The 15,668-nt window shown below is 45.7% G+C and overlaps 1 protein-coding gene across 1 annotated transcript in view; it reads left to right on the plus strand.

Moving 5' to 3' along the window:
• The window catches only part of RTTN (rotatin), a 1,186,344-nt gene that overhangs the window by 354,766 nt on the left and 815,910 nt on the right, over nt 1-15,668 (plus strand). Inside the window, exon 17 of the mRNA XM_053714873.1 lies at nt 13,316-13,432. Within this exon, the coding sequence (XP_053570848.1) occupies nt 13,316-13,432 (117 nt within the window). The remainder of the gene's footprint in view (nt 1-13,315; nt 13,433-15,668) is intronic.

A 15,668-nucleotide genomic window follows, 5' to 3' on the forward strand; every position in this document is an offset into this window, starting at 1 on the left:
ATATGACTACCGTGGACTTAAATGATGCTTATCTCCACATTCTCAGGTTTGCCTTCCTAGACAGGCATTACCAGTTTGTGGCTCTCCCCTTCGGGTTAGCCACGGCACCAAGAATCTTTACGAAGGTTCTAGGGTCCCTACTGGCGGTTCTAAGGCCACAAGGCATATCGGTGGCTCCTTACCTAGACAACATTCTGATACAGACGTTGAATTTTCAAATCGCCAAGTCCCATATGGACATTGTTCTGGCATTCCTGAGGTCTCATAGGTGGAAGGTGAACGAAGAAAAGAGTTCTCTCTCCCCTCTCACAAGAGTTTCCTTCCTAGGAACTCTGATAGATTCAGTAGAAATGAAGATTTTTCTGACAGAGGTCAGGTTGTCAAAGCTTCTAACTTCCTGCCGTGCTCTTTATTCCACTTCTCAGCCGTCAGTGGATCAGTGTATGGAAGTAATCGGCTTAATGGTAGCGGCAATGGACATAGTTCCGTTTGCCCGTCTACATCTCAGACCACTGCAACTTTGCATGCTCAATCACTGGAATGGGGATTACACAGATTTGTCCCCTCTGCTAAATCTGGATCAAGAGACCAGAGATTTTCTTCTCTGGTGGCTATCTCGGGTCCATCTGTCCAGGGGAATGAGCTTCCGCAGGCCAGAATAAACTATAGTGACGACAGAAGCCAGCCTTCTGGGCTGGGGTGCAGTCTGGAACTCCCTGAAGGCTCAGGGTTCGTGGACTCAGGAGGAAGCCCTCCTTCTGATAAACATTATGGAACTAAGAGCGATATTCAATGCTCTTCAGGCTTGGCCTCAGCTAGCTGCGGTCAGGTTCATCAGATTTCAGTCGGACAACATCACGACTGTAGCCTATATCAACCATCATGGGGGAACAAGGAGCCCCCTGGCAATGTTGGAGGTTTCAAAGATAATTCTATGGGCAGAGGTTCACTCTTGCCATCTCTCAGCTATCCATATCCCAGGAGTAGAGAACTGGGAGGCGGATTTTCTAAGTCGGCAGAGTTTTCATCCGGGGGAGTGGGAGCTCCATCCGGAGGTATTTTCTGAATCAGCTGATTCAACTATGGGGCAAACCAGAACTGGATCTCATGGCGTCTCGTCAGAACGCCAAGCTTCCTTGTTACGGGTCCAGGTCAAAGGATCCCAAGGCAGCGCTGATAGATGCTCTAGCAGTGCCCTGGTCCTTCAGCCTGGCTTATGTGTTTCCACCATTTCCTCTCCTCCCTCGTCTGATTGCCAAGATCAAGCAGGAGAGAGCTTCAGTGATTTTGATAGCTCCTGCGTGGCCACGAAGGACTTGGTATGCAGATCTGGTGGACATGTCATCCTTTCCACCATGGACTCTGCCGCTGAGGCAGGACCTTCTACTTCAAGGTCCTTTGAAACATCCAAATCTAATTTCTCTGCGTCTGACTTTTTGGAGATTGAACGCTTAAATCTATCAAAGCGTGGTTTTTCAGAGTCGGTCATTGATACCTTAATTCAGGCTCGAAAGCCTGTCACGTCAAGCCTGAAAATCTATCATAAGATATGGTGTAAATATCTTCATTGGTGTGAATCCAAGGGTTACTCATGGAGTAAAGTCAGGATTCCTAGAATCTTATCCTTTCTCCAAGAGGGATTGGAGAAAGGATTGTCTGCTAGTTCCTTAAAGGGACAGATTTCTGCTCTGTCTATTCTTTTGCACAAACGTCTGGCTGAGGTTCCAGACGTTCAGGCGTTTTGTCAGGCTTTAGTTAGAATTAAGCCTGTGTTTAAACCAGTTGCTCCGCCATGGAATTTAAATTTAGTTCTTTCAGTTCTTCAAGGGGTTCCGTTTGAACCTTTGCATTCCATAGATATTAAACTTTTATCTTGGAAAGTTCTGTTTCTAGTAGCTATCTCCTCGGCTAAAAGAGTTTCGGAGTTATCTGCTTTACAGTGTGATTCCCCTTATCTGATTTTCCATGCAGATAAGGTAGTTTTGCGTACCAAACCTGGGCTTCTTCCTTAGGTAGTATCTAATAAGAACATCAATCAGGAGATTGTTGTTCCTTCATTATGTCCTAATCCTTCCTCAAAGAAGGAACGTCTTTTACACAATCTTGATATGGTTCGTGCTTTAAGGTTTTATTTACAAGCTACGAAGGATTTTCGTCAAACATCTGCTTTGTTTGTTGTCTTCTCTGGACAGAGGAGAGGCCAAAAGGCTTCGGCAACTTCTCTTTCTTTTTAGCTGAGAAGCATAATCCGCTTAGCTTATGAGACTGCTGGCCAGCAGCCTCCTGAAAGAATTACAGCTCATTCTACTAGAGCGGTAGCTTCCACATGGGCTTTTAAAAATGAGGCCTCTGTTGAACAGATTTATAAGACGGCGACTTGGTCTTCGCTTCACACTTTTTCTAAATTCGACAAATTCGATACTTCTTCGGAGGCTATTTTTGGGAGAAAGGTCTTACAGGCAGTGGCGCCTTCCGTTTAAGTACCTGCCTTGTCCCTCCCTTCATCCGTGTCCTAAAGCTTTGGTATTGGTATCCCACAAGTAATGGATGATCCGTTTTACTTGATACACCTTTACAAGAGAAAACAAAATTTATGCTTACCTGATAAATGTATTTCTCTTGTGGTGTATCCAATCCACGGCCCGCCCTGTCATTTTAAGGCTGGTGTTTTTTATTTTTAAACTACAGTCACCATTGCACCCTATAGTTTCTCATTTTTTCTTGCTTGTCTTCAGTCGAATGACTGGGGGTGGCAGTTAGGGGAGGAGCTATATAGACAGCTCCGCTGTGGGTGTCCTCTTGCAGCTTCCTGTTGGGAAGGAGAATATCCCACAAGTAATGGATGAACCCGTGGACTGGATACACAACAAGAGAAATAAATTTATCAGGTAAGCATAAATTTTGTTTTTACATTGTTCTCTCCAAGTATTGGTCTTTGGTTTCCAGACAGATAAAAGATAAAGAAGCATGATTATGTATACAATGTGATAAAGTAATGAGATATTATTTTACCTACAAGCTCAAACTATTTTATTAAGTTGTAGCTTCAAAAAAGAAAATCATCTATTTCATATACACAAATAAACCTTAAAACGCAAATTTTTATAATTTTATACTCTGCCGTTGGTAAAAAAAAAAGTAATTGGAAACACAATTTTACAGTATACTACTGTCCCTTTAAATGGATATGAAATTCAAAATGAAACTTGCATGATTCAAATAGAGCATGTTATGTTAAGACACTTTTAAATTCACTTTTATTTTCAATATATGTGCTTTGTTCTATTACTATTTCTTGTTGAAAAATAATACACAGATATCCTACACTAGTGGGAGTTAGCTGCTGATTGGTGCCTGCACGCATTTTTCTCTTGTGATAATTATTAAAAGAAAATCTCCAGATCTGCTAAAACATTCCATGACTATCAGCACTCTTTTTTTTTTTTACACTTTCTAACTTCAACATATACCTATTTCTATCGAACTGTTGTCTTACCCAGAGCCACCAAGTTCATTTCCATCTAAAGGGGAGTCAACGGCTTAATTTATTACTTTTGGAATAAAGAACCTGGCCACCAGGAGAAGGCAAAGACATCCTAGCCAAAGACTTAAATACCTCCCCCACTCCCCTCATCCCCAAGTCATTCTTTGCCTTTTGTCACAGGAGGATGGCAGAGAAGTGCCAAAGATTCGTAGTAGTATCTTATGGAGGGTAGTACTCTTCGGAATGGGACTGGAGTTTTAAGTAGTCCTGTCAGCCTTTCAGTGAGAGCCTGGGTGAAAGTTAGAGTCCAGAGATGCAAGGAGAATCTTTCTGCAAAACCATTCAGACTCATATTAACAGCTTCACAAGCAATCAGGGTTTTTTGAGTTTCACTGCCTGCTTTCTGCACTCTAGTACTTGAAGGGCTGTGTTCCTGTTCCACGGTATAGATTCTGGTAAGATTGTTTCATTTTTTTTTTTTATACATAATGATAACACAGAAGACAGGGTCACAGTGTGACGCCTTTTAGCTTATGGAATCAAGGGTGAATATTCCTGTTAAGGGGATTATTGAACGGGGGGGGGGGGGTTATACATGAAATTGTTTGTGTTATTGCTGCGTTATATGCAAGATGAGGCTCTGGCAATGGTGGAACTTTCAGGTTGACTTCCGGGAGTGTTTGCGCGGCCACTTTTCTTCTTAAATGGAAAGAGTCCACAGCAGCATTCATTACTTTTGGGAATTCATAACCTGGCCACCAGGAGGAGGCAAAGACACCCCTGCCAAAGGCTTAAATACTCCTCCCATACCCCTCATCCCCCAGTCATTTATTGCCTTTCGTCCCATGAGGTTGGCAGAGACGTGTCAGAATTTTTAATTTTTGTTTTTGTCTCTTATGGAGGGTAGTACTTTTCGGCATGGGAAAGGAGTTTTGAGTAATCCTGTTAGTCTCTCAGTGTGGTCTTGGATGAAAGTTAGAGTCCGGAGATGCAGGAAGTTTCTTTCTGCAAAACCATCCCGACTCAGATTAACAGTTCCTCAAGCAATCAGCGTTGTTGAACTTCGCTTCACTGCCTACTTTCTTCTCTCAAGTCCATGGCGGAGGCGATGGTACTATTCGTCACACTTGAAAGGCCTTGTTCCTGTTCCACAGCGTACAATCCTGTAAGATCGTTTAATTTTTCTTTGTGCAATGTACTGTAACGTGATGTTTCCGTGAGGCTAGAATTCCTAGCGGGTTTAACTTTTAACATAAGGGTCTCAGTGAGTCTCTGTTAGATCTTGGAATCGAGGCTTAATATCTCCTGAGGGGGGTTATTGTACAGGGTGGTTTATAATCATGTTTTTTTATGTGATTCAACCTGCTTAGGTGTGAGGTTTATGGGCTTGTGGTTTGGAACTTTGAGGCCTTTGGAAGTGACGCTGCCTTTTGGCTGGGCGTGCTTTTTGGACTGTGCGGTTCACCCTGTGTCCGGGCGTGGTTACGTTCTGTTCCCATTTCCGCATTCCCGACCATGTGGCGACTGAGATATTCTAGTCCGCGGGGGTCTGGTCATAGGAGTTGGTGAGTGCCCCAGCCATTGGTGGTGTCAGGTGCTGTTTTTATTCTTACTAAGCAGTCCATATTGCTATCCCCTCTTCACAGCTATGGGGGATTCTGATGCTGAGCTTGTAATCATTTCAGATTCAGTTACAGAGGATTCGGATACCGACACAATTATAATATCTGATTCAGATTCGGTGTCAGGTGACGAATCCGATTTAGCCTTGTTGACTTCTGTCAACCATCCTTGTTCCATATGCCATATGAGAGCACCCGGTTCCTTGGGCTCAGGGAATCGGGGATCTGCTGAGCCATCCACCTCTGGGGGTCCTGTCTCCCAGGGAGAGAGTTCCCTACCAAATGTTCCTCTCGCACATGCGGGTAACCCAGTTTATAGTTCATCCACGCGGGGTGGTATGTTCCCCCCAGGAATTTGCAGCACGCTTTCGCTTTCAGATAATGTTGGCGATGGCTTGTCTGCATAGACCAGATGTTTCTTTGAGAATGTGCTCGTGCCCTATTGTCCTGGGTATCCCGCCTTGGGATGGGCCTCCGCAGTATCCTGAGTGTTGTGCATTTCGGTACCGGATTGCGCACCTTCGCGTGTTGATCAGACAGCTGTTTGAGTCGCTGAATGATCCTATAGTACATAGATAAGGGAATTTTCAGTCTGATGGTCCGAATGGTACAAAACGTTAGACAGATGGGGATGAGGTAATCTCCTATTGTCTTTATTTTGAGTTTTCTTTTCCCAGTTATGTGAGATGGGGCTCCGTTTGGCTGGTCCCACCCCGTGTTTTTTTTGGGGCGTTAACCTTCGGGTTGCCTTATATTTTATTTATATCCGATGGATGTCTTTTATTTGTTTTTTGTTTCCTTCGGGACCATCTGGGATTAATACTCTTTGTTCTGCGGAAGTTGTTTGGACAGGTTAGTCCTATGTTTGAAAGTTCTGTTTCCCTTTCCCCTACGAGGGAGAGTTTATGCAGCTAGCCCGTTAGGACCCATGGTACAGGCTGGCCCTGTTGGGTTCGTTCGGTCTTGCAGCTGTTCAGACACGTGGCGCGGTTTCGGCTGTTTCGGTAGAAGCGCTGAGTGCTCAGGTTATCATTGTTTTATGTTCCATTAAAGCATTCGAGAAGAACCCGCGAGTTCATGAGGCGGGAAGGATTGTCTCAGTCCTTATAGCTTACAGTTATAGGTGAGTGTTCCGCTATGCTAGCTAGAAGCTAGCTCAACATACTAATGCACTGTGGCTACTCTGCACTGTAGAAAAACGAGGGTTGCAAGTCTCCTCAGCCTTTCCCCCTTTCGAGGTTGATAAAATGAGCAGCTTCTTGAGTCCCTTAAGGGGGATTAGCCGCACTTTACAACTATAATCATGTTTTAAGGGTCATCTGACATCTGATTTCGTCAGAGCCTTGAGTGCCTGGTTGTACTTTTACTCTGGTGGGATGGTTATTCCATCCCTTCGCTCGTTCCGGTATCAGTTTCGGGGGTTCTTTTTGTTCCTGTTCTGGATCTTTGTGGCTGGGTTGGCCCAGCTAGGTATGGGTCTGCAGGTCGGACTCTTCGAGCGGTCTAGGGATCGCGGTATCTCCTGTCTGTGAGAGCTTGGTAGCTCAGTCGGCTGGGAGATGGTTTCTCCTTTCTCCTTGTTCTTTCACAGGAGATGGTTTACTCTACCTTTTGGGTTCTAATGGTATACTCCCCTTCTTGGGAGGCCTTGATGGAAGCTTGTGTTCCCTTTTTAGGGGCCTGTGTGCAGATCAGGCGGTTTAGGTTGCTGTGAAAGTGCCCTTTGTTGAGGGACTGTTTTTATGCGGTCCACCTTCTGAGGACTGCTTCTTATTTTCCATGCAAGCTTCTTCTTGAGGTTTTTCCCTGGGTCTATTAAACACTTCATGGTTGAATACTTTGGTATTCTATGGGCGGGCGCAGGGAGGATTTTGCATCTTCTGTTATGTCCGTTACGTCCTTACTTGCAGGATGTTGGATCTATGTCTGGATTATTCTGGTTTTCGCTTCACCTCATTCTCTGTTTGGATTCGTTTTTGTCTCAGTAGAGTCCATTTGCGGTCTCTTGTTTGGCTCTGGACTGGCTGCGAGTCAGTGTCAACGGGGCTTTCTTAAAAGTTTTTTCGGCTTCGTTGAAGCAGGATTTTTTATTGGGTTGTGGTTCGGTTCAGGTCTGGTGCCCTCAGTTCGGGCTGCCTATGTATCCTGTCTTGGCATTCAGTGTCCTCTTTAGCTTGGGTATTGATTTCCCAAAAGTAATGAATGCTTCTGTGAACTCTTTCCATTTAAGATGAAAAATATAAATTATGCTTACCTGATAATTTCCTTTTCTTCTGATGGAAAGAGTCCACAGCACCCCACCCGTAATTCTCTGTGGCGCGTCCTTCTATTCTGGCACCTTTCCACCCTGATATTTCTTCTACTGTTCCTTGTTCTTCGGCAGAATGACTGGGGTTATGAGGGGAATGGGAGGAGTATTTAACCCTATGGCTGGGGTGTCTTTGCCTCCTCCTGGTGGCCAGATTCTTAATTCCCAAAAGTAATGAATGCTGCTGTGGACTCTTTCCATCAAAAGAAAAGGAAATTATCAGGTAAGCATAATTTTATGTTTTTGGCGCATTTTATCCTTAGTGCAGGGGCGGTCCTGTGAGGCATCCCATGTGACCGGGTGTGGCGGTCTCCACTTCCTCTGTTGATCAGCGGCGCAGGAGATAAAGCAGTTTCTTCGTCCGGGTCATAGGAGGTGGTGAGTGCCCTGGCCATTGGAGGTATAAAGGTGCCTGTTTTTTAGGTTAATCTAGTCCATAATAAAAGCACATGCTATGGAGGACTCTGACGCATTAGAGGGTTCTCCCTCTTTAACAAAGTCACATTCCTGTGTTTATTGTGAGGAGTAGATCTTGTAGATCAGCCTGCTCAACTATGTTCCACATGCCTCAATAAAGTTGCAACATCTAAAAATAAAGGGATGTCTAGTACTACTGAGCCGTCGACCTCTGAGGGTTCCCCGTCCCGTGAGGTGCATTCCCTGCTTTCATCTCCGAGTACACGTGCAGCGCCCCATGGTCCAACCATTACTCCTATGGGAGAAATTTGTTGGCCATCAGTTTTTGTGGATCAACTGCAAATGGCGGTATCGAAAGTGATCCATGCCTTACCACGTTCTGCTAAGCGCAAGCGTAGGGTGTATCATGGGGGCCCGGCCCAGGGGTTGTCTACGCCTATGGTCGGAGTCTGTGTCATCTCATCCTCCGGCGGGAGGAGCCTGACTTTTGGTTTAGGATGGAGAATTTACGCTTTTTGATGAAGCAATTGCTTGCTACACTGGAGGTTCCGGAACCGAAGCTTCCGGAGGATCCTTTGATTGCTAAGCTTGATAAGGTATACGAGGACATGGTGGTGCCTTCTTCTTTCTTTAAGAAACTGTTCCCTGTCCCGGACTCTCAGCTCGAGCTGTGGGGGACTGTCCCTAAGGTGGATGGTGCTATTTCCACGCTCGCAAAGCGGACAACCATTCCTCTTGAGGATAGTTCATTGTTTAAAGACCCCATGGATAAAATGTTGGAAAACATGTTAAGGAAGATGTTTCAGCACACAGGGTTTCTTTTTCAACTGGCAGCGGCTGTAGCCGCGGTTGCCAAAGCTGCAACATATTTGTTTGAATCCCTGTGGGATATGGTCGAGAGGGAAACTTCCATCGACGAGATACAGGATAAGATTAAGGCGTTGAAGGTCGCCAATTCTTTAATTTTTTACGCCAATATGCAAATTATTCGCCTGAACGCAAATGTTTCAGGATTCTCCGTTTTGGCTCTCATGGCTCTGTGGATAAAGTTTTGGTCGGTGGACATGACCTCTAAGTCGAGGCTGTTGTCTTTGCCTTTTCAAGGAAAGATTCTGTTCGGTCCAGGATTGGATTAGATCATATCCACGGTTACGGGAGGTAAGGGAGCTTTCCTACCGTAGGATAAGAAGGCTAAGCCTAAAGGATCTACTTTTCGTCCATTTCGTGCGGACAAGGCTCAGCGCAAGAAGCCCGCCGCAAAAGCGGATCAGTCCAGGGGAACTTGGAAGCCTTCTTAGTCTTGGAACAAGTACAAGCAGATCAAGAACCCTGCCGAGACAAAATTGGCATGAAGGGGCGGCCCCCAATGGGTCTCCAGACTAAGTAGGGGGAAGATTGTCTCTTCTCCGAAGCCTGGTTGCAGGACGTTCAGGACCCTTGGGTTCTGGAGGTTGTCGCCCAGGGTTACAGGATAGGATTCAGGTCCCATCCGCCCAGGAGCAGATTCCTCCTGTCAAACTTGTCTTCAAGAGGAAAAGAGAGAGGCATTTCTAGAATGTGTGAGGGATCTCTCCTCTCTAGGTGTTATCGTACCAGTACCTCAAGCAGAAAGGGCTCTAGGTACTATTCAAATCTTTTTGTGGTTCCAAAGGAGGAGTGCACGTTCCGCCCGATTCTGGACCTAAAGTGTTTAAACAAGTTTCTGGCTGTTCCATCGTTCAAAATTGAAATGATCAGATCTATTCTGCCCCTAGTTCAAGAGGGGCAGTTCATGACGACAATAAACTTGAAGGATGCTTATCTTCATGTTCCAATTCACAGGAACCACTTCAAGTTCCTAAGATTTGCGTTTCTGGACCAACACTTCCAGTTTGTGGCTCTTCCGTTCGGCCTGGCGACGGCCCCGAGAGTCTTCACGAAGGTTCTGGGGGCGCTTCTTGCAGTGGCCAGATCCAGGGACATTGCTGTGGCACCCTATTTGGACGACATCCTAGTCCAGGCACCGTCATTCACCCTCGCAGATGATCATTCGAGGGCTCTTGTATTCTTTCTCCAATCTCACGGTTGGAAGATCAACTCAGGAAAGAGTTCCCTGGTTCCCAGCAATAGGGTGGCGTTCCTGGGCACGATAATAGACTCTATGTCCATGAAAATATTTCTTACAGATTGACGCAGGAAGATTGTGTCCACCTTTCTTGCCTATCAGTCCTCCTCAAGCCCTTCGGTGGCTCAGTGTATGGAGATGATCGGGCTCATGGTCTCCAGCATATACATCATCCCTTTCGCCAGGTTCCATCTTAGACCTCTTCAATTGTGCATGTTGAGATAGTGGAACGGCTATCATTCAGATCTAACACAGCTGATATCCATAGATGCTCGGACCAGGGACTCCCTCTCTTGGTGGATCCGTCCGGAGCATCTGTCCCTGGGGACATCCTTCTTGAGACCGTCCTAGGAGATTATGACCACGGACGCAAATCTCGCAGGATGGGGAGCTGTTTGTGGTGCCAGGATGGCACAAGGGAAATGGACAACATTACCTTGGTGGCTTACATCAACCATCAGGGGGGTACGAGGAGTTCCCTAGCAATGAGGGCGGTATCTCGGATTTTGGAGTGGGCGGAGTCCCACAGCTGCTTGCTTTCAGCGATCCACATTCCAGGTGTGGACAACTGGGAGGTGGACTTTCTCAGCAGGCAATCCTTCCATCCTGGGTAATGGTCTCTTCACCCTGAAGTGTTTGCGGAGATTTCTCTTAGATGGGGGACGCCAGAGATAGATCTCATGTTTCCCAAAAGTAATGAATGAAGCCGTGGACTCTCCTCCCCTTTAGATGGAAAACATAAATTATGCTTACCTGATCATTTTATTTCCATCATGGGGAGGAGAGTCCACGGCTCCTGCCCGTATCTCCGATGGGCGGACCTAAATTTAATTTATCTTCTGGCACCATTTATACCCTGATATTTCTCCTACTGTTCCTTGTTCCCTCTGCAGAATGACTGGGGGATGAGGGGAGTGGGGGAGGTATTTAAGCCTTTGACTGGGGTGTCTGCCTCCTCCTGGTGGCCATGTTCTTTATTCCCAAAAGTAATGATTAAAGTCGTAGACTCTCCTCCCCACGATGGAAATAAAATTATCAGGTAAGCATAATTTATGTTTTTGCTAATTGCTATGCACTTATTTTTGTTAATTTATTGGTTTATGTTGCATTATTTAATTTGTAAAATATTAAAAACTAGTACTAAAGCCCGTGTACACTGGCCATTTTTTTCAGAACAGCGGTCCCACCCCTTGCTCTCTCCCCCCTCTCTTTTGCTCTCTCTTCCCCCCTTTCTTTTGCTTTCTTTCCCCCCTCTCTTTTGCTTTCTCTCCCCCCTCTCCTTTGTTCTCTCTCTCCCCTCTTTTGCTCTCTCTCTCCCCTCTTTTGCTCTCTCTCTCCCCTCTTTGGCTCTCTCCATCCTTTCTTTTGCTCTCTCTCCCCCCTCTTTTGTTCTCTCCCCCCCTCTTTGGCTCTCCCCCCCCCCCTCTTTGGCTCTCTCCCCTCTTTTGCTCTCTCTCCCCCCCCCCCTTTGGCTCTCTCTCCCCCCTCTTTGGCTCTCTCTCCTCTTTGGCTCTCTCTCCTCTTTGGCTCTCTCTCCCCCCTCTTTGGCTCTCTCTCTCCCCCCTCTTTGGCTCTCTCTCCTCTTTGGCTCTCTCTCCTCTTTGGCTCTCTCTCCTCTTTGGCTCTCTCTCCTCTTTGGCTCTCTCTCTCCCTCCTCTTTGGCTCTCTCTCTCCCCCCTCTTTGGCTCTCCCCTCCCCTTTGGCTCCCCCCCTCTTTGGCTCTCCCCCCCCCTCTCTTTTGCTCTCCCCTCCCCTTTGGCTCCCCCCCTCTTTGGCTCTCCCCCCCCCTCTTTTGCTCTCTCCCCCCTCTTGTGTTCTCTCCTCCCTCTTGTGTTCTCTCCCCCCTCTTGTGTTCTCTCCCCCCTCTTGTGTTCTCTCCCCCCTCTTTGGCGCTCTCCCCCCTCTTTCCCTCTCTCCCCCCCTCTTTGCCCCCCCCCCCCTTTGGCTCTATCTCCCCCCTCTTTGTCTCTCTCCCCTCTTTTGCTCTCCTCTTTGGCTCTCTTTCCTCTTTGGCGCTCTCCCCCCCCCCCCCTCTTTGGCTCTCTCTCCCCCCTCTTTGGCTCTCTCTCCCCCCTCTTTGGCTCTCTCTCCTTTTTGGCTCTTTTTCCTCTTTGGCTCTCTCTCTCCCCCCTCTTTGGCTCTCCCCCCCCCCTTCTCTTTGGCTCTCCCCCCCCTTCTCTTTGGCTCTCTTCTCCCCCTTCTCTTTGGCTCTCTCCCCCCCCCCCCCTTCTCTTTGGCTCTCTCCCCCCCCTTCTCTTTGGCTCTCCCCCCCCTTCTCTTTGGCTCTCTCCCCCCCCCCCCTTCTCTTTGGCTCTCTCCCCCCCCCCTTCTCTTTGGCTCTCTCCCCCCCCCCCTTCTCTTTGGCTCTCCCCCCCCCCCCTTCTCTTTGGCTCTCTCCCCCCCCTTCTCTTTGGCTCTCTCCCCCCCCCCCTTCTCTTTGTCTCTCTGCTCCCCCCTTCTCTTTGTCTCTCTGCTCCCCCCTTCTCTTTGTCTCTCTGCTCCCCCCTTCTCTTTGTCTCTCTGCCCCCCCCCCTTCTCTTTGGCTCTCTGCCCCCCCCCTTCTCTTTGGCTCTCTGCCCCCCCCCCCTTCTCTTTGGCTCTCTCCCCCCCCCCCCTTCTCTTTGGCTCTCTGCCCCCCCCCTTCTCTTTGGCTCTCTGCCCCCCCCCCTTCTCTTTGGCTCTCTGCCCCCCCTTCTCTTTGGCTCCCCCCCCCCCCCCTTCTCTTTGGCTCTCTCCCCCCCCTTCTCTTTGGCTCTCCCCCCCCCCCCTCCTGCTCCCTCTCTGGCTCTGTCTTCGCGGGACCCCGCCCGGCCACGCCCCATCGCAGCAACACCCGCCCCGGCCACGCCCCTCGCGACGCCCGGCCACGCCCCTCGCGACGCTCCCGTCGGCCACAAACAGCTGTGAGGTCTGGGGAGCGCGTTGCCGCTTCTCACGCAGCAGACCTCACAGCTGTTGAGTAGCTCGCGCTCCCTATCTCACAGCTGCTTGTATGCTGTGTACCTCGCGCTCCCTATCTCAAGGCCAAGTGTTTGTCTCTACTGCGCATGACGGCTTCAGACAAACACTTGGCCTTTTATAATATAGGATTACTGCACAATAATGTGTTTCACAGTGGCAAAACATATGCAAAGACTGTAGTGGGTGTGATGTGGGCAGGTAGTGGGTAGGATTAGAAGTGGTGAGTAACATTTTGGCCTGGCTAGTAGCTTACAACCTGAAATTGAGCCCTGTATAATATATTTCAGGTAAAAATATTTGCAGTTATCTCTGTTACTCTTTTATTTAGACATTTGTATTTTGCTGTCTTATTTTCTATTTTACAAGTGAAAGATCAGATTTACATTTTGATTGTTAAAAAAATAATAATTTTTCCACAGATCTCTTGTTCTGCAAAATCTATTCTGACATATTTACTTCAAGGACATCTGGTGATGAAAGCATCAGTTTGGAACACATTTATTGAAGCACTTAATCCAGTCATACCTATTTTACAGGTAAATTCAGTTTTGTCCTTTTTTGACATAGATAATTTAATATCAAGACTTGTTGAACTAGATCTTGGGCTTCAACTTGAAAGAAATAAAGGCTTTATTGATGAACTATGCAAAGCAACTAAATGGCTCTCTTTGCATACGTTCTCAATTTTTCTCTCAGTACAATGTGTATGTGCAAGCAACATTTAGGTTTCTTCATGTGGCTCTGCTATGAGATTAGATTCAGCAATTATGCCAGTATATAATGTGAGAGAAAACAAGATTTACACTTACTATAGTTACATTTCTTTGTGTTCAAAGAAATAGCACATAAAGCTGTTTGTAGCATATTGCCACACAGTTGTATTTTTATTTTAAATCTTTGCAGTGCTACAATTTTCTGTTTGGCTGGTTTGTATTTGAAGCCCAGAGAAATGAGGCGGTTTTAAACATTTTACATTAAGGAGTTTGCCTTCTTCAAATAGGCCTGCTTACCTAATAGCCAGAAATGTTTCCTTGTGCTTTAACTATGGGTATGAAGATGTATTTGTGTACTTTTCTTTCATGTAATTGGCAAGAGTCCATGAGCGAGTGACGTATGGGATATACAATCCTACCAGGAGGGGCAAAGTTTCCCAAACCTCAAAATGCCTATAAACACGCCCCTCACCACACCCACAATTCAGTTTTATAAACTTTGCCTGTTTTTTTTTTTCTTCTATGATAAGCGCTTCTAAGCATTCTGAAGCCCAGTTCCTCTCAGAGTATAGTGTTTGTCAGAGGGATATGAAGAGAGTATCGCCTATTGATTTTTATGGTTTATCTCGCGGGAAATCTTTTCAAGGGTTCTTTGTTATAGGTCGTAGGGATTCATCTCCTACCTCCCTTTTCAGATCGACTATATACTATTACCTCTGCTGATAGTTTTCAGTACTGGTTTGGCTATTTGCTATATGTGGATGGGTGTCTTTCGGTAAGTATGTATCATTACCGAACAGCTATGGTTGGCGCTTTATGTATTTATATAAAGTTCTAAATATATGTGTTTACTTATATTTGCCATGAGCCAGGTGTATGTATATTTCCCTTTGCAGTCTAGCATTTTCAGTATGGGAATCATGTTTTAGGAAATTTATTTTTTTAATATTTTCTTACCTGGGGTTTAGTCTTTTTTTCCTATTTGAAGGGACACTGAACCCAAATTTTTTCTTTTGTGATTCATATAGAGCATGACATTTTAAGCAACTTTCTAATTTACTCCTATTATCAAATTTTCTTCTTTCTCTTGGTATCTTTATTTGAAATACAAGAATGCAAGTTTAGATGCCGGCCCATTTTTGGTGAACAACCTGGGTTGTCCTTGCTGATTACATTCATCCACCAATAAAAAATTGAACCCCAAAAAATCTTAGATGCCTTCTTTTTCAAATAAAGATAGCAAGACAACAGAGAAAAATTGATAATAGAAGTAAATTAGAAAGTTGATTAAAATTGCATGCTCTATCTGAATCATGAAAGAAAAAAATTGGGTTCAGTGTGCCTCTAACTTCTCTAAAAAGTTCCTCTAAAAATTTGCGGGCAAATTTAGGCTTGCAAGGGCGCAAAATGTTTGTTATTTATTGCATCATTTTTGGTGCGAGAATTTTTTGGTCCGAATGTGCGTCTATGATGACGCAACGCAAGATGCCAGGTTGTTTGGCGCGACGTTGCTTCTGCTATGACGCGAGTTGTGTCATTTCCGAATGTTTATTGGCGGCAACATTTTTTTATACTTTTGTGTTGTGCGTCATATTTGTTGCCAACATTTTTTGTTTTATTTTACCCCACTTCCTATATGCTCCTTGCCTTCTTGATGCTCAGAGGGCTATGCTATTTGCTTTTTTGCCTATTTTAGCATTTGCATTTTTTCCCATTCCTGAAACTGCTATATGAGGAAATAAGATATTTTTTTGTTTAGATATTATTTTTTCTTTTACATTTTGCAAGATGTCTCAATCTGATCCTGTCTTAGAATCTGCTGTAGCAACCCTGCTGCCTGAACACAGTTCTACCAAAGCTAAGTGTATATGTTGTAAGCTATTATCTTTCTGGCTGGGTTGTCATTATAAGCTTTTGCATGCAGAAAATGTTTCTATTAGTACTAGTACAGTATCTGTTGTTCCCTTAACATATAATGTACATGATATCCCTGTTGATAAGAAAAAGTATATTGCTGATGCGATACAGAAGGCTATGTCTGCTATTCCGCCTTCTAATA

The sequence above is a fragment of the Bombina bombina genome, chromosome 5, assembly GCF_027579735.1.
Source record: "Bombina bombina isolate aBomBom1 chromosome 5, aBomBom1.pri, whole genome shotgun sequence".
Classification (NCBI taxonomy): domain Eukaryota; kingdom Metazoa; phylum Chordata; class Amphibia; order Anura; family Bombinatoridae; genus Bombina; species Bombina bombina.